This window comes from Trichechus manatus, unplaced genomic scaffold (genome assembly GCF_000243295.1).
Source record: "Trichechus manatus latirostris isolate Lorelei unplaced genomic scaffold, TriManLat1.0 scaffold00131, whole genome shotgun sequence".
NCBI lineage: Eukaryota > Metazoa > Chordata > Mammalia > Sirenia > Trichechidae > Trichechus > Trichechus manatus.
The window spans coordinates 1,295,475-1,314,729 of NW_004444067.1; the positions used below are offsets into that span (position 1 = coordinate 1,295,475).

The 19,255-nt window shown below is 46.2% G+C and overlaps 1 protein-coding gene across 3 annotated transcripts in view; it reads left to right on the forward strand.

The window, feature by feature from the left end:
• Positions 1-15,200: 15,200 nt before the first annotated feature.
• The window catches only part of KMT5A (lysine methyltransferase 5A), an 18,368-nt gene continuing 14,313 nt past the window's right edge, over positions 15,201-19,255 (forward strand). For 2 of the 3 annotated variants that reach the window (XM_023739238.1, XM_023739239.1), the window contains exon 1: positions 15,447-15,546. In XM_023739238.1, coding sequence (XP_023595006.1) covers positions 15,475-15,546 — 72 coding nt within the window. In that variant the 5' untranslated portion in view covers positions 15,447-15,474. Of the gene's footprint in view, positions 15,241-15,446; positions 15,547-19,255 lie in introns of those variants that run through there. The other variant, XM_023739240.1, reaches the window with a different exon arrangement.

Sequence of the window (19,255 nt, forward strand, 5' to 3'; positions counted from 1 at the left end):
AGGGGAGGAGGTGGGGCGACGGATGAGCCGCCGCGCGCACGCAGCGCGCGCCCCACGCCCCACGTGACTTCTCCCTCCCCCACCCGCTCCCCTGGGCCCTCTCCGCCCCGCCTCCCTCCTAGGTGAAGGAAGATCATTCCCCCCCCATGTTGACCGCCCCCTGCCTTCGCCGCCAAACACGGACTTCATCGGCTCCTGCCGGCCCGGTACCAGTGGTTGGATCCAAGGGAATTCCGGAACCCAGACGGTCCATTACTGCGGCTCTAGGGTGGGCGAGGGGTGAGGGGGCCGGGTTTCCGAGAAGGGGGAGGGGGAAGGCGAAGGCCGCCTAAGAGAGTCACGTGTCTACTGTTTCCGCTGGCGGTGTCGGAAACCTCGCGAGAGTTACGTTCCCCCTCCCTTTTTCCCCTTGCGGGCTGTCGGGAAGAAGGTCCGCGCTCTGGAGTGCCACGAGGAGGTCAGCGGCTGGGCCTCGCGCATGCTCTCAAAGTCGGGCTAGGAGGGGGCCCGAAGCTATTTCAAAAACCTTTTTAGGGGTTGGCTCGGCCCGAGAGGTTACCTAGTGGCGTTTCTGTCGCTTTCAAAAGCTCCGAATTGCCAAGTTACTTCTAGAAAAAAAGTCATTCACATATTCATTGCTTGTTAGGCTCACTTAAAGCACTTTATTCAATATGAAACCGCAGGTAACTCGGAGCCCCTGGGCTCGTCCACAGCCGTTATCGTATCTTAAGGCTGTGACCCCCAGTTTTTTCTTCTTCATACACGCCCAGAATCTTCGCACAATTGCCCTCAGTGATTGCTATAGAATAGGTTTCGTCCCAACCACTTCTCACCTCATTTCCATCCTTTTATGACTTATTTAAATGATCTCTTAACACTGAATAAACAAATTTACTTCTTGGTAATTGTTAGGAGCCCTGGTGGCGCAGTGGTTAAGAGCTTGGCACTAACCGAAAGGTTGGCAGTTCTAACCTACCAGTCCCACCGCGGAAGAAAGATGTAGCAGCCTGTTTCTGTAAAGATTTACAGCTTTGGAAACCCTATGGGGTAGTTCTTCTCTGTTCTGTAGGGTCGCCATTAGTCGTAATCCACTCGACTGCAACGGGTAACCCTTTTGTAAAGTCATTCTGAGAAAGCTGTTTGCCTCCGTTGCTTAGGTAATAGGCACGCCTGGGTGATTTTTGCCCCCTACTGGCGGCGTATCCCACTCGTCTTTTGCTGAAAGCAAACCAAATAGTTGCAACAGTTGGAGGTTAAAATGTCAGTTCTTCAAGAGAAAGTATGGGGAGGAAGAAAATGTATGCATAGCAAGAACAATTATGAATCTTCCAACTTAGCATTTGTATGCGTAAGTGTGTATGATATGTGTATATACATGTACATATTGTTTGGTGCCACGGAGTTGGTTCTGACTCATAGCGACCCTATGTACAATAGAACGAAACACTGCTTGGTCCCGCACCATCTTCACAATTGTTGCTACGTTTGAGCCCACTGCTGCACCCACTGTGTCAGTCCATCTCACTGAGGGCCCTCCTCTTTTTTGCTCACCCTCTACAAACCATGATATCCTTCTCCAGAGACTGATCCCTCCTGACAACATGTCTAAAGTATGTAAGACGTCTCACCATCCTCCCTTCTAAAGAGCATTCTGGTTGTACTTCTTCCAAAACAGATTTGTTTGTTCTTTTGACAGTCCATGGTATATTCAATATTCTTCATCAACACCATAATTCAAAGGCATCAGTTCTTCTTTGGTCTTCCTTATTGTCCAGCTCTTGCATGCATATGTTGTTATTATGTGCCATCAAGTCGATTCCGACTCATAGCATGCATATGAGGCGATTGAAACTACCATGGGTTGGGTCAGGCATACCTTAGTCCTCAAAGTGACATCTTTGCTTTTTAACACTTTAAAGAGGTCTTTGGCCACAGATTTGCCCAATGCAATATGTCGTTTGATTTCTTGACTGCTGCTTCCATGGGCGTTAAAGGTGGACCCCAGTAAAATGAAATCCTCGATAACTTCAATATTCAATATTCAACATATACATTTACTTAAAAATGTTTATACATGTACATGTTGAATATTAAATATTAAATGACTAATCACTTTGCTGTGAGTCCCTGGGTGGCAAAAATGGTTAAGCGCTCAACTACTAACCAAAAGGTTGGTGGTTTGAACCTACCCATAAGCGCCTCAGAATAAAGGCCTGGCAATCTGCTTCCAAAAGGTCACAGCCTTGATAACCCTATGGAGCGCAGTTCTACCCTGCAACACATGGAGTCGCCATGAACCAGGATCCACTTGATGGCAACTGGTTTGGTTTTTGGTTTTGTGGTTTAATCACTTTGTTAATCACTTTACTTGCACAATTTCACTTAATACTCACAAAAAAAAACTATAAAGGTAAAAATAATAAAAACAGTTCCGTAGGAACAAGGACTGTATCATTCTCATTCACTGCTATTCTCTAGACTATCTTCAGGTCTAGTGCAGATGACCAAGCAATGACAGATTGGTCACATCATGAGAGGAGAAAGAAATACAGAAAGGGGTGGCACACAGACCTAAGGATTTCTAGTTAATGAACCAGTGTCTTCAGAGTTTAGTTAGCATAATTCTGTCTCAAAGTGGTCCCCAACTCTACCTGCACACGGGGACTAGCTGAGACTAGACTCTGGAGATGAAGACCTGACCTGGAAACTCCCTCCCTTTGAAGTACTTCCTCATCCAAGCCAGACCCTTGCTGCCATCTCTACGAAGTCTCTTCATCCTGAGCCAAAGTGAAAGATGGTGTTTCAGGGGATATTTATAGATATAACTACACACGTGCACCCAGATGTTATGTACACAGTTACCCATTCTACAATTATTTGTAGAAGCAAAAGATGGGAAACAACCTAAGTGTCTTTGAAGAGAGGACTGGTTACCCAACTATGGTGCTCCCTTACAGAGAAACAGTTGTTCAAAAGAATAAAGCACTTCTATCTAATAAGTACAGTGAAAACCTGTGAAAGCTGGAACCTGCGTGAGGAAAAAACCTGTCAGAGAAGGAAAGCTCAAATAATTCCTGCTAAACAGAGAGCAACAGAAAAGTGGTGATGGTACCCTGTCAAAGGCAGAAAACTTGTGAGACCCGGAAAGACGAGGCAGTCCTGTCGAGTTCCGGCTCTCACACGTTTCACTGTATATGTACATATGAAGGGCACAGTAAAGATTTGTTGAATGTAATGGGACACTCGTATATACCTATGTGTATACATATATATATATGTATATTAATATATATATACTGTGTGTATATATATATATAGAGAGAGAGACAGAGTTCCCTGGTGGTGCAGTGGTTAAGCGCCTGGCTGCTAACCAAAAGATCCGTGATTCTATATCTGTTTGCATGTATGTAGAGTATCTTTGAAAGACAGCACAAGTTAACAGCAGTTGCATCTAGGGATGGGAACTGCGATACTGAGGGTCAGAGGTAGGAGGAAGACTTACTGGGCCCTCCAGAACACACATGCTACTGGAAGCAGATGAGTCAGAAAAATCCCTATCCAGGGACTGACTTCCCATGGCTATTTACACAACATTTCGTGAGTTCCCATTCCATTCAACAGATCTTTACTGCGCCCTTCCTATGCCAGGCTGGGGATCGAAGCTTTAAAAAAGCAAAGGGAAGGCATGGCCCCTGCCCTTGTGGAGCATACAGTGTAGAAGGCATTAACCCCCAAATCACATAAAAGGTAAGAATGTATCTGTGACAGTGCTACCAGGTAGCTAAGACAGCCTATCCCAGAGGTCAAACGCTATTACAGAGTTCAAAGGCGGCTTCCTAGAGGGAGTGATGACTGAGCTGAGATTTGAACAGTAGGTGTGAACTAGCAAAGAAGGAAACAGGTTTCTGTAAGAGGAAACGGCACATGCAAATATCCTGAAACAGGAGGGAGCAAGGCGAATGGGAGGGGCAGGAAGAAGGTAAGTACTTCAGTTATTAAGACGTTGCCGCTCACTTGCTCCACGTGGTATCACCTCTTCTTCCTCAATGAGATATACTTTCTCAGGGGCTCTCTGACCTTGCTGTCTTTGGAAGAAAGTACACCACCACCTCACAGATCGTTCAGGGATTCACACTGCTAGTGACCAAAGGGCGCCCAACAGGGGTTTCAAAAATAGGAAAAGAGAAATTACTAAATTATGTAAAGTCATAAAGGTGATCATGGTAACATAAAATTATGCAAAAATGTCTGTCATTAATGTGAAGCGGAAAGGCAGAACAGGAAATGGAAACTACATTAAAATTACAAATGTGTTGAAAATATGCCTGTAATTGGAAAATAATCAAAACATAGAAAAATGAAAAAAAAATGTATATGTGTGTCATGGTTTGAATTATGTCCCCAAAAAAATGTGTGTATCACTTTGGCTGGCCAATGATTCCCAGAATTGTGTGGTTGGCCTCCATTTTGTGATTGTAATTTTATGTTAAAGAGAATTAAGGTGGGACTGTAACACCACCTTTACCCAGTCACATCCCTGTCCAAAGTAAAGGGAGTTTCCCTGGGGTGTGGCCTGTACCACCTTTTATCTCTCGAGATGAAAGGGAAGCAAGCAGAGAGTTGGGGACCTCTTACCATCAAGAAAGCAGTGCTGGCAGCAGAGCGTGTCCTTTGGACCTTGGTCCCTGCGCAGAGAAGCTCCTAGTCCTGGGGAACATTGATGAGAAGGCCAACAAAGAGAGAAATCCTTCCCCTGGCGCTGACGCCCTGAATTTGGCCTTCTAGCCTACCAGCCTGTGAGAAAATAAATTTCTCTTTGTGAAAGCCATCCACTTGTGGCATTTGTTAGAGAAGCACTAGATGACTAAGACAATGTGTTAGGGTGGTGAGATTATGACAATATTAAACATTTAAAATTAAAATAAAATAAAAAGACCTAGCTCAGCCCCAAACTCAAGCTCCCATACTCAGCTTTGTGATCGAGACTGGGACATTGCAAACTTTGTTTCTGCTTTGCCAACTGTTTTTGTGCTCGACTCTGCCACAGGGGGCGCTAGAGGGAGACCACCACGCTGGAGGAGGAAAAAGGTTGTTGTGAACCTCATCCGAGCAAGAGTTCTTCACCCTGGCAGTGGCAGTTCCTTCCTCTAGCAGCAGCTAAATGCAGTTTGCAGTTTTTCCCACACTTGCAGAACTAACTTCATCACAACAAACCCTCCCCCAGCCACCAGGACCAGCGAGAGCCCCCACAGGGTTGCCCTCTAGGTTCAGACACACTAGCACCAGCTGAGCAGAGGCCCCTCTTTGGAGGTGTGGGTTCCAGCAACGTAGAGTCCTTCTCCATTTCTGAGTTTTCATTACACCAACCTCTTCCCTTGGTTCCCTTGTCCTTAGTGGTGAGAGCAGCTTCCTGCAGTTACCATGATGCCTTACGGTTCTCTTTTTACTCTTTCAGTTACCTAGTTAACCAGCTTATACCTAGTTAACAATTTGTCATATTAAATTATCTCTGTTAAATAACTGGTGTGGTTTCTTTCTCTTGCCAGAACCCTGACCGATAGAGGCAGTAAAGAGGAGTGGTAGCGGGTAAGGTTGCAGGGTAGATGAAGGCCATTCTCAAAAGGTCTTTTATACCCGAGGTGGACTTTATTCTCTAGTTGCACACAACTCAGAGCCTGTTACGCAGAGAACTGCCATGGTCGGATGTACATTCTGGAAGGATCACTCTGGAAGCTGGACTCAGGTAAGAAGAACAAACAGATCCAGAGAAGACAAGACAAGAATCTGAACTGAAGCAAAATTAGTTGAGGAATAAAAAAGAACAAGGTCCAAGAAATATTTAGGAGGCAAAGCCAGCAAGACGTGGTGACTGGCTGGGTAAGGGCAGTGGGGATGGAGGTGTCTAGGATAATGCCTGGGTCCCTGGTTTGAGTACCCGGGTAGATAATGGTGCTGTTAGCTGAAATGGTGTCCTCATGAAGAGAAACAGATCCAGAGAGGAAGGTACCAAGTTTAGTTTTAGATAGGGGAATGTTGTGCTCATCTATTGCTGCAAACAGACTACCCCAAAACATAATGGTTTAACTTATTTCTCATGATTGTTCAAGCTGGGCTGGGTTCTGCTAGGTAGTTCTTCTGCTGGTCTTGTTGACAGTTGCTTGTGTGACTACAGTCAGCAGTGGGTCTGCTGTGGACTAGGCTCAGCTGAGATGCTGGAATGGCTTGTCTTCTCTCTCTTCATGTAGTTTCTACAGCAGCCTTTCCATGGTTCTTAGATGGCAGCTCAGGGCTTCCAAGAGAATGAAAGCAGAAGCCGCCAGGTTTTCTTAAATCCCAGGCTTGCAACCGGCACAGTGACATTTCTGCCACATTCTCTTGGTTAACAAGGACAGCTAGGACACAAGGAAAGGCAGTTATACAGGGGTATGACTAGTGGGAGGCATTGTTCATTGGGGGCCACCAACAGTCAATCACAGGGATTTTGAGGTGCCTGTGGGACACCCAAGGAGCCCTGGCGACAGTGGTTAAGCATCAGCTGCTAACTGAAAGGCTGGCGGTTCAAACCCACCAGCTGCTCTGTGGGAGAAAGATGTGGCCATCTGCTTCCGTAAAGACTACAGCCTTGGAAACCTTGTGGTACAGTTCTACTCTGTCCTACAGGGTCACTGTGAGTCAAAATGGACAGCAACAAGTTTGGTTTTTTTTTTGTTATTGTTATGGGATATCCAAGTGAGATATCTACCAAGCAGTTGGCATCTGACGCCCAGGGATCCAGATGGGAATTAAAACATGGGAAAGTATAAAACTGCACTAGGACAGAATGCAGAGAGAAGATAAAAGGGTCAAGGGCAGAACCATAAGGGACACCTAGATTTAACAGGTGAGCACTCGGTAAGCCTGAGAAGGGTCAATCAGAGAGGTCAAAGCAGAACCAGGGAGAGACTATTATCATGGATGCCAAGGTAGTAGTTTCAGGGACTAAGTAGTCATCAATGTCTAATGTAACATGAGCTCCAGAATGTGGCTGAAGTATCTATTGGATTTTTTCAAGATGACAGACATTGTGATGGGCAATGGTTTGGAGAGTGCTAACCTCTCGTACACCCCCATACATATAACTCCAGAGTTGAGGATGGCATCCACTGCCAGGCCCATGAGACTCAATTACAGGAGTCTGTACTGAAAATATTCGGAAAAAAACACCGTCTTACCACTGATGCTGCTAAGGTAAGGTTGGGAAGTGGGAACACAGGCCATGTGGAGCATGAGGCCAATCTGAGAGTAAGGCCAACCTGGAGAAAAGTTGGACAAAGAGGAGGGCAGGGGGGGAGGGAGAGAGAGAGACTGATTCCTGATGACATCCTTTGAATCCCTGGCGTCCCCACCATGCCTGAAGCTACTTCCAACCCTGAACGTTTCTGAGACTCAATAAACCAAAACCAAGCCTGTTGCCTTCAAGTCAATTCCAACTCATAGCAACCCTATAGGACAGAACAGAACTACCCCATAGGGTTTCCTAGGCTGTAATCCGTATGGAAGCAGACTGCCACATCTTTCTCCTGCGGAGCAGCTAGCGGGTTCCAACCACAGACCTTTTGGTTAGCAGCCAAGCGCTTTAACTACTGTGCCACAAGGCTCTTTGAGACTCAATAAACTCCCGTATTTCCTTGAACCAGGCTGAGGTGGGTTCCCCTCATTTGTAACCCTATAATCCTGGTTGCACAGTGGTTAAAGCGCTCAGCTGCCAACCAAAAGGTCTGTGGTTGGAACCCACCAGCCGCTCCACGGGAAAAAGATGTGGCAGTCTGCTTCCAAAAAATTATAGCCCTGGAAACCCTATGTGGCAGTTCTACTCTGTCCTATAGGGTTGCTACGAGTTGGAATTGGCTTGACAGCAATGGGTTTTTTTGTTGTTGTTGTTAATCCTAATCAATACAGATACTAACTAAAATGCAGTGTTGGAAAGTTCAAATACATTTTTAAATTAAAATTTTAAAGTTTTTTTTACTGGCATAATTATTGTTACAGATCCTGGCCTCCATACTTCAAACTCACAAACTGAAGGGCTAGCAAAACAAAATAAAAAAGCCCACATGGAAAAAAGGCAAGAAAAGCCATTTTAAATTAAGCAGCTTGAGCTGTGCTGTGTCAAAACAAAAAAACGCCTTTGTTCATCAATATATACATTTTCCATTTCCTTTTCAATTAAAATGATAATTTTTAAAACTTTACGTAATTCCCCAATCAACTGTATGACTAGTTTAAATGTAATAATTTTTCTTAAAGAGAGAACGTGGTGAGAAAAAAAGCTATAACTACTGGACAGATGAGAAGAAAGCCTCATCAAGCAGAAAACTCACATGGATCTATATCATCTGACGCCAAACTATGCTCCTGACACTGTATTTTTTGTTATTTCCAAGTCCAGTGACAGGGAGTCTGACCATAGAAACCTGTCTTGGAAAGTTGTTCAGTAGACATGTCTTGGTCTCCCTCTGAGGACACCAAAGAAAAAAATGAGAAAGGAAGTGTTAATAAGTCCAAATTAAAGCAATTTACTAAGATGCAATTTTGTAACTTTATTTTATTCACTATTAACTCACTACCATTTCAAACCTCTATATCCCCAACATAAAGTTAGCAAATGGATAAATGATGATATGCCAACAGATGTATTCATGTTGGTAAAATTATACAGCTCCTATCATATTAAAACAAAGCACTAATAATTACAGTACTAAGAGCTAGTATGTATTGAGTGCCTACTATGTGCTAGACACTGTGAGCATTAAAATAAAAAACCATCAAGGGAGGTATAATGATAATAGCTATTTTTACTGGGGCCTTTCTATATGCCTGTCATATGCCCTATGCTTTATATTCATTCTCTCACTTAATCCTTACAACAGGCCTATGAGGTACAGTATTATTTTACTCTCACTTGCTCAAGTTCCAAGTACATTTTTATATATATATACATATACACAAATAGTTTGGAGTTAATATACGTATATATGCGTATGTATATAATATGTGTGTATACATAAGTTTATATGTGTGTGTATGTTATACGTATACATATATACATATGGTGTCCCTGATTGGTACAAACAGCACACTTAGCGGCTAACTGAAAGGTTGGAGGTTTGAGTCCACCCCCAGGGTCCTCAGAAGAAAGGCCTGGCAATCTACTTCTGAAAAATCACCCACTGAAAATCATATGGAGCACAGTTCTACTCTAACACACATGGGGTCTCCATGAGTCGGGACTGTCTTGATGGCAACTGTTTCTTTAAAAAATATATACATACATATTTACATATATAGACAGAGGTTTCTATCTTTATACGTGTAAATATACAAGGAGTCCTGGTGGCACAACCCTTACACACTTAGCTGTTGGCTGGAAGGCTGGTAGTTCTGAACCCACCCCACTGCTCCATGGGAGAAAGAACTGGTGATCTGCTCCCATAAAGACTGCAGCCTAGAAAACCTTATGGGGCAGTTCCGCTCTTCACACAGGGTCGCTAGGTATCAAGAACAGACCTGATGGCACCTAATTAAGCTGGTGGTGGAAGACTGAAAAAGCATAAAGGGAACACTGAAGAAACACAAAGAACTGCAGGAAGCAGCTACCACCTCTAAGGCTGGAGAACAGAGAGAAGCTGGGTTATCAGACCTCTCGCAGAATCACAAGAGGAGCCCTGGGGCACCGGTTCTCTTGGAAGGAAGCTGCCATCAGGCTGGTGTTGGTCCTTCAAGTGCTCAAGAAGGGGCCCCCCAAAGCTGAGCTCAGATCTCAAAAGGGGGGCTGCTGTTGTTTTGTTTTGTTTTGTTTTAATTGTGCTTTAAGTGAAAGTTTATAGTTCAAGTGAGTTTCTCATACAAAAATTTATACACACATTGTTATGGGACCCTAGTCGCTCTCCCTGCAATGTGACAGCACACTCCTCCTTTCCACTCCGGATTTCCCGTGTCCATTCAACCAGCTCCTGACCCTCTCTGCCTTCTCATCTCGCCTCCGGACAGGAGCTGCCCATTTAGTCTCATGTATCTACTTGAGCTAAGAGGCACTCTCTTCACGAGTATCATTTTATGTCCCATGGTCCAGTCTATGCCTGAAGAGTTGGCTTCGGGAATAGTTTCAGTTCTGGGCTAATGGAGAGTCAGGGGGCCATGTCTTCAGGGGTCCCTCCAGTCAGATCATTAAGTCTGGTCGTTTTACTAGAATTTGAGTTCTGCACTCCAGTTTTCTCCTGCTCCGTCAGGGACCCTGTTGTATTCCCTGCCAGGGCGGTCATTGGTGGTAGCCAGGTGCTGTTGGTATTTCAGAGGGAACACACTGAAGCTGCTTCTGGAAGTGTGGGGAGAATCTTAGTCGTTATCGTAGTTGTTGTTGTTAGGTGCCATTGAGTAGGCTGCAGTGGGTTTGCAGCCCCAACATCACAGAGCAGGGTAGAGAAAACTAGATTTGGAGTTGAGAGACCAGCACAGCTTTCAAGGTTCTATATGATCTAGCCCCTGCCTACCTTTCCAGCTTGATCCCCTCCATTCTCCCCATCATGTACTCAATTTCAGTCACACCAGGTTTCTTTTTATTTCCCAAGCACACCAAGCTCATTTCCACCTCTAGGCATCACAACCTGCTGTTCCTTCTACCTAAATCTTCCATTATTTAGGGTATAGCTTAAAGCCACCACTGCAGAGAGGATTTCTCTGACTTCGCCAATCTAAAGAAGCACAACTCTCCCTACTTATGCTCTGTAAAATCCCCCACTTATATCATTTTCATGACATTAATCACTACTTAAAATTATAATTTAAAAAATTGTTTCTTCCCTGAGATACTCTTTAAAATTTAAACTGCAACTAACCCCCTGAGGTCATCCTGTAGCTAAATAACACACTGGCTCACAAAATAATGAATACCACCCATAAGGACTCAGCTACTTAAAAGAAACCACGTATGGCAATCAATGTCACAAAACAATACGTGTGTCAGCTGTTTAACGAGAACTAGTTTGCTCTATAAACCTTTCATCTAAAGTACAATAAAAAAAAATTTTTTTTTTAAATCACCTGTATGAAACCAAACGGTCAACAATTACTTTAAAACAAAGATAAGAATGTAAGGGGGCAGGGAAACTAGATTAACGGAAATGATCAGAATGGAAATATTGAGAATGTTCCCGCACTGTGAAGAATGTGACCAATGTCACTGAACAACTTGTAAAGAAATTGTTAGATGGGAACCTAAGCTGCTGTGTATACCTTCACCGAAAACACAATAAAATATTATTTTAAAAATAATAAGTAAATAAGTTATGCATTTTCTTGTTTGTTTCTTCCATAAAACACGTAGGGAATGTATGTCTTATTCATCCCTGTATCCCTTGGGACCAGAACAGTGCCAGGCATACAGCTCAATAAATGTGTTGAATGAATGAATTTTAGGAAGAGTAAAAACCTCCATACCTTTATTAGACTATGAAGCTGGAAGGAACTTTACCCATCACAGCCCTGTTCCATCATTTGACAGCTGGGAAAATGGAGGGCCAGAAACCTGAAATGATATGCCAAAGGCCACATATTTAGTGAGTGAGCCAGTGAGTTACTAACAGAGATGTCACTTTCTACTTTTCCAAATGCTTTCACATACATCACCTTCTTTTGCTCTCCTACTCTTCTGGTGCAATGGGAGGGGCCTTGAGCAATGGTAACCAGTAAACCAGTTGTCACAGAGTTGATTCTGACTCATGACAACCCCATGTTTGTCAGAGGAGAACTGTGCTCTATAGAGTTTTCAATGGCTGATTTTCACAAGCAGATCACCAGGCCTTTCTTCCGAGGTGCCTCTGGGTGGACTCAAACCTCCAACCTTTGTACCACTCAGGGACTCCAAAACCAGCCACCATCAAGTCAATTCCAACTCACAGTGACCCCACTGTGTCAGAAGAGAACTGTGCTCCACAGGGTTTTCAATTGCTGTGATTTTTTCCAAAGTAAACCCCCAGGACTTTCGTCCAGGCACCTCTCGGTGGACTCGAACTGCCAACCTTTCAGTTAGCAGCTGAGTGCTTAACCATTTGCACCACTCAGGGACTCCTGAGTCAGCTCTGATGTCACATGGATCCTGGCTGAAAGCAGAGAATACCAGAAATATGTTTACTTGTGTTTTATTGACTATGCAAAGGCATTCGACTATGTGGATCATAACAAATTATGGGTAACATTGTGAAGAACAGGAATTCCAGAACACTTAATCATGCTCATGAGGAACCTGTACATAGACCAAGGGAAGTCATTCAAACAGAACAAGGGGATACTGCGTGGTTTAAAGTCAAGAAAGGTGTGTGTCAGGGTTGTATCCTTTCACCACAGTATTTAATCTGTATGCCGAGCAAATAATCTGAGAAGCTGGACTATATGAAGAAGAACGCAGCATCAAGATTGGAGGAAGGCTCATTAACAACCTGCGATATGCAGATGACACAACCTTGCTTGCTGAAAGGGAATAGGATTTGAAGCACTTACTGATAAAGATAAAAAACTATAGCCTTCAGAATGGATTACACCTCAACATAAAGGAAATAAAAATCCTAATAACGAGACCAATAAGCAACATCATGATAAACGGAGAAAAGATTGAAATTGTAAAGGATTTCACTTTACATGGATCCACAATCAATGCCCACGGAAGCAGCAGTCAAGAAATCAAAGGATGTACTGCAATGGGCAAATCTGCTGCAAAAGACCTCTTTAAAGTGTTAAAAAGCAAAGATGTCACTTTGAGGACTAAGCTGCGCCTGACCCAAGCCTTGGTGTTTTCAATCACCTCATATGCATGCGAAAGCTGGACAATGAATAAGGAAGACCAAAGAAGAAGTGATGCCTCTAAATTGTGGTGTTGGTGAAGAATATCAACTATACCATAGACTGTCAGAAAAACGAACAAGTGTCTTGGAAAAAATATAGCCAGAATGTTCCTTAGAAGTGAGGATGGCGAGAATTTGCCTTGCGTACTTTAGACATGTTATCAGAAGGGACCTGTCTCTGGTGAAGGACATCAGGCTTGGTGTCATGAATTGAATTGTGTTCTCCAAAAATATGTGTCAACTTGGCTAGGCCATGATTCCTAGTATTGTGTGGCTGTCCTCCATTTTGTGATCTAATTTTCCTATGTGCTGTGAATTCTAATCTCTGCCTGTGGTTAATGAGGCAAGATTAAAAAAAAAAACCCAAACCAAATCCGTTGCTGTCAAGTCGATTCTAATGCATAGTGACCCTATAGGACAGAGTAGAACTGCCCCATAGGGTTTCCAAGGAGCGACTGGTGGATTCAAACTGCAGAGCTCTTAACCATTAGGCCACCAGGGCGCCTGAGGCAATATTAGGTTATGTTAAAGAGGATTAGGGTAAGATGCAACACCCTTACTCAGGTCACAGCCCTGATCTGATATAAGGGGAGTTTCCCTGGGGTGTGGCCTGCATCACCTTTTATCTTACAAGAGATAAACGGAGAGAGACGTAAACAGAGAGAGAGGGACCTCATACCATGAAGAAAGTAACACCGAGAGCACAGCGCATCCTTTGGACCCGGGGTCCCTGTAATGAGAATGGGAAGACTGATGACAAGGACATTCCCCCAGAACCAACAGAGAGAGAAAGCCTTTCCAGGGAGCTGGCACCCTGAATTTGGACTTCTAGACTCCTAAACTGTGAGAGAATAATATCTTTGTTAAAGCCATCCTCTTGTGGTATTTCTGTCATAGCAGCACTAGATAACTAAGACACTTGATAAAGTAGAGGGTCAGTGAAAAAGAGGAAGACCCTTAAGGAGATAGACTAACACAAGGGCTGCAACAATGGGCTCAAACGTAGCAACAATTGTGAGGATGGCGCAGGACCAGGCAGTGTTTCATTCTGTTGTACACAGGGTCGCTATAAGTCAGAACAACTTGACAGCACCTAACAACAACTACAGGGACTCCTTGGGCAATGGTACCAAAAAGCCCATTGCCATCAAGTTGTTTCTGACTTATAGCAACCCTATAGGACAGAGTACAATTGCCCCATATGGTTTTCAAGGCTGTAAATCTTTACAGAAATAGACGGCCATATCTTTCTCCAGTGGAATGGGCTGGTGGGTTTGAAGTCCTGACCTTTTGGTTAGCAGCCAAAGGCGTAACCATTGCACCACCAAGGCTCCTCGGGCAATGGTAGGGTCTCCGAAATCTCCTTGGGAACCAAAGAGAGAATGGATGAACGACCTCTTCCCACATCCCCAGCAGGGGACCCTAGAAAAGAGCTGTTAACTGGATACTTTCCCACTGTCCAAAGCAGAGAAAATACAGGATACGTGTCCAAAGCTCCAATGAATGGCGAACTGTGCAGAGTTGCTTCCAGGTAGTTAAGGTAGCCCTGTGGTGGACTAACAGTGAAGAGGCAGATCTGGGCTCTGGTATTAAATTGCTGGGTGACCGTGGGCAGCAAATAAGTTACCTGTTCCCTTTGATCCTCTGTCTTCCCATCTGTAAATTGGGTGGAAGTCTTGGGCTAGGATCTTTGAGGTTCTGGGAGATTCACCCACTGACCCAGTTAGCTGTTGGCGGAGTTGCGCGGGTGGGTTTTGAATACTGGAAGGAGAATCTCTTTCAAACCTAGGAATGAATGGATCAAACTGCTAGAAGGGTCAAACTGCCGCAGATGCCAACCTGCTAGAAGAGCCAGGCTTCCCAGGTCACAGGAGGAGGTCGAGGGGTCAAAGGTCGGGTTCCGGTCAAGCAGGAAAGAAACCGGAAGTCCCAGATCCGGTCGGCTCTAAGCCCTGGCCGCCAGCCGCGTGACTAAATCCCCGGAGGCGGAGCTTCGGTCCCGGGAGAGGGAGGAGCCTGGAGCCTCCCAATGGCAGCCCGGGTGTCCCTTCAGCCCAGCCAATCAGCGCCAGGAGACGGTAAAATTTAAACCCCCCTCCCACCTCCTCCGCTGGGACCTGTCCCGAAAGCGCTTGTAGAAAGTGGGACCGCTCGCCCCGCCCCCGGGAGGCGGGGACCAAGGCGGGCTTTACCTCCGAGATCGCCTATCACGGCGGGCAGTCTCCGGAGAGGCGGGTGGCAGCGCCAATCCGTGCCGGCAGATCTATCTTGGGCCGAGCAGTTGGCTACAGTTGTTGCAACTTTTTTCGAAAGCTCCGTTTCCCGGGAGATCCCAGGCAGTGACAGAGCGGGACCATGGCTAGAGGTATTTGCCCAGGGCACTGGCGCCGGGGCGCCCGGGGTGGATCGCCCTGGACGGGGACGGGGGGGCCGAGCGGCGGCGGGAAGCGCCCTCCTGCGGGCGGGGCGGGCGGGGCGCGGGAGTAGGCTGGGGAGGGGCTAACGCGGAGCCACCCCAGCCCCGGCTCCGGGCCCCGCGCCCAGAAGCCCCTCCCACTGCTCTGGCTTGGTTTCCCATTTCTGAAGGCAGCGGATCCATATGTCAAAGCGTTTTGGAAACTCAAGCTCCAAGCGTCTCCGCGGAATAACTGTTATTAATACAAAGGACGGGGTGAGGTTTCGCCCACTTTGGGGGGCTATCCGGGTGGGAAAGGGGGTCACCCAGAGACGAGGGCGCTTTCTGAGCGGCCAGGAGGGGGCTGCAGGTGTCAGCGGTAACCTACATCCTGAGGAGCGCCCTGAGTCAGCTCTGCGCACCGGGGCGGGGGCCCGGCACGATCGCTGGCTCAGTTTGGGGGAAAAGGGGTCCCTGGTACCTCCTGGAGCGGCCCTCGCCCCGCAGCTGGTCAGGACTCCCGTCCTCGGGAGACGCCTTGGGTGGGCTTGTGCAACTACGGAAGGCGGTGTCTGTCCCACAAGTCCTCCTTTGCACACTTACTTTGCTGCCAAGACAGTCAAACCTACATTATGCGGCAAATTGATCTTCAGCGGCGGTCATTTCCAGCCGCTGTGTCTCCTTCATGCTAAAGGGCCAAAAACTGGAGCATGAGGGTTGAGTAGAATTATTATTATTTTGGTAAGTTGGGGTTTTACATTTTTCTCATAATTCCAAGGCATCCCCTGTTAGTAGGAATTTGAGTACAGTATGCTCCCTATAACAATGAATAAAACAAGAATTCATTCAGCAAATATTTATTGGGCCCCTTTGTTTCTCGGCCCAGTATGCATCATTTATTTTCCCAGCATCCCTTTAGGGGCTCTGGGGACAAAACTCCCCAGATGACTGATGAATAAATGAAGCATAGTGAAATTTAGGTTGAGGAGCTTCATAACCCCATCTCCACAGAGCAAATTAAGACTAATAGTTTTCCTCAGAAAAGTGTTAAGCATCTAAGAGTATATTTAATATTATCTGACAAATTGTAATAAAGGTGTGCTTCCCTGGTTCGTTTTCCCTATCACAGGAAAATCATTTAAACTGCCTGTTTCAGGAGTCCTTCTGATGCAGTGGTTAAAGTGCTCGACTGCTAACCGAAAGGTCAGTGGTTCGAAACCACCAGCTGCTCTGAGGGAGAAAGATGTGGCAGTCTGCTTCCGTAAAGATTTACAGCCTTAGAAACCCTGTGAGGTTGCTATGAGTCAGAATCGAACCATGGCAGTTGGTTTTTTGGGGTTTTGGCATTAAACAAACAAAAAAAAAGATAGGTTGCTTTAATTAATCTATAGGGGAAAAGAACTGACCACTTTATCATTGGAATACTTAAAATATGGGCAAATAATAATATCATTGAGGGCACTTTACCATAAAGTAAGTTTCAGTTAACCTTTACAAGTGGTTATTGCCACCTTTCAGAGGTGGAAGCCCAAATCTAAAGTCACCACTGCCCAGAGTCTGGCCGTGCTGTGTCATTGTTTGCCCCACTCTTCCTCCCTTACTTAGCCAAAGCGAAGATAAGTGTTTTCCCAGCTTCAACCATGGCGCATCTACAAGTCATCCTTCTTACAAGCTGGAGTACATCAGTTTGAGGAGGATCAGCCCATCTACTTCTGCTTCTCTCCATGTGTGCTGTCACTGTCGAACGGCCTCCCTAATTGGCCTCCCTCCTTCTACTTTTACCATCTCCAGTTCATTATCCCTTAGTGGTCCCCAAGACCACACATTTTTACACATGACCTTCCCTACTTCCTCCACTCCCACCAGACCTCCCCATTGCTCTTAGGATCAAGTCCACAATCTTCACCATGGCCTATAGGCCCTACGGACCCTTCTGCCTGCTTGTGCCCCACGTATCTCCCTTAGGTTCACTGCTGGAACAAAGTAGCTATTCAACAAATGTTTGTTGAATGAATAAATTGTACTTTAGTGTCTGAATTCAAGGGAAGCAATATACCTTCTTTATGATAAAGTACCCTCATGTGGCAGAACCTGAGCCTCAATTTCGACATCTGTAAGTTAGAAATATTCCACATCTGTTAGGAATAATTGTACCAATCTTGTAAGTTGTTGGGAGGACTGAATCAAATTAAACAGTGCATTAGTGCAGGGCCTAACAGATAGTAAGTATTCAGTAAGGGTTAGCTGTTAGAATTCTTGTTGAATTCTATTTCTTTGAGATCTTAAGTGATATTAAGAGTCTTCATTGTATTTGTTGCTCAGTGTTTTTGTTGTGTACATATAAACACCTCGTGTGCAGAGAAAGGAAGGACTGCTTTGACGTTTATACTGAATGATTTGTGTTTACATCTTCCAGGAGCTGGAGCTGCAGAGGTGAGGGTAATGGGTGCTAGACTTATGTTTTAAGGTATCCCCGGCATTTGGGGGTTGACATGCAGAGAAAGCTGAGGCCCTGACTATGTGGAGAGGAGGCAGTGTTAAGATAGTATGTGAAGTAGGCCAGATGCCCTGTTGGCTGTGTCCTGCTCCCAGACCATGATGCCCGTGGTAGTTTAGCATCAGTGCTCTGCTGTGCAGATGTGAAAGATGCTGTTTCCGACAGCTCAGGTCGCTGTCAGAGTGTCACTGTAGGATCCTGTCTTACCCTCTGGGTGGCCTTCTGGGTATTCAGGTGTGGTGGGCTCTTTGGAAGGCCTGGCCAGAATAGGCTCACCCACTAGAGTTAGTGGCTGGGGTGGCGGTGGACGGGTGGGGGAGTATCCCCAGGCGTCATCTGAAGAACGAGAAAGCATGAGCTGATTTGGGAGGCAATGTTCTATCCTTTAAGCCTCCTCTGTATTATCGCTTCTAAGGTGAGGGAAGGTAGGGCGGCCTCTCTTAAATGGAACGCTCTTTTTTTTTTTAATCTATGGATGTTGGAAGGTGTCTAGGGAGGCTGTGGAATTCAAGTTTCTTGGTTTTTTCCCCTGAGGACACTGAGGCCCAGACTGGGGGAGTGATTTGGCTGGGGTCACAAAGACCTCTGGCATACATGCAGGGAGAGAAACTCAGTCCCTGCCCCCAAGCCAGTACCCAGGCAACAGGAGCCAGCGGCCCAAGGTGCCTTGTTTGCATCTATGACTCTGCACAAATGCAGCAAATCCTTGGCCCAGGGCCCTCACACCCCAATGGTTGGAGCCCAGCGACACAGGCCAGGTAGGAATGCTGAGCCAGCCACCAGAGAGCCTGGAACCCCTGTCTACCAGGACATTTTCTCATGGGGACAGGAGAACCAAGTGACTTGCCAAACCGTTCCGCATCGCCGTTTGCCCCTCCCAACCTCCATTTCCTCATCTGTAACGGAGCGGTAGTGGTTGAGAGTGCAGGCTCTGGGGTCTGTTGGCCTAGGCTGGAAATCCATTTGGCCAAGCTCCTCGCTTCTCTGAGCTCCAGTCTCCCAATCTGTGGAAACGAGACGATAGTGGTGTCTACCTTCATAGGGCTGTTGGGAGGCTAGGATGAGATAACTTAAGTAAGGGAAGCAGGCAGCAAACTTGTGTTGCAGCCAACGTCTGACTGTCTCCTCCGGGCCTGGTACGGATCAGGGCTGCGGAGCCAGACCCCCTGGGTGTGACACCTTCTCAGAATCCCCGTCTTAAAGGGCCATCCGAGAGGACCTGAGCCCCCTGGGCTTTGAGGAGGGTCAGATGCCTATACAAACGCTCCGGGAGCACAGCTCTGGGCACTTGGGGAGGGGCGGTCCCGCTCAGCGCTGCCGCTGGCCCCTGGCACTGACACGGCTCCGAAAACACCGGTGGAGCGGGCGGAGGCGGAGCCGGCGGCCGGAGCCGGGCTGTCATTACTATGTGTCCCACCCCCTGCTCCCGGAGTGGCTGGGGCGCGGCGCGAGGGGCGCGCCCGAGCGGGGATTCGCTGTGGCCGGCCG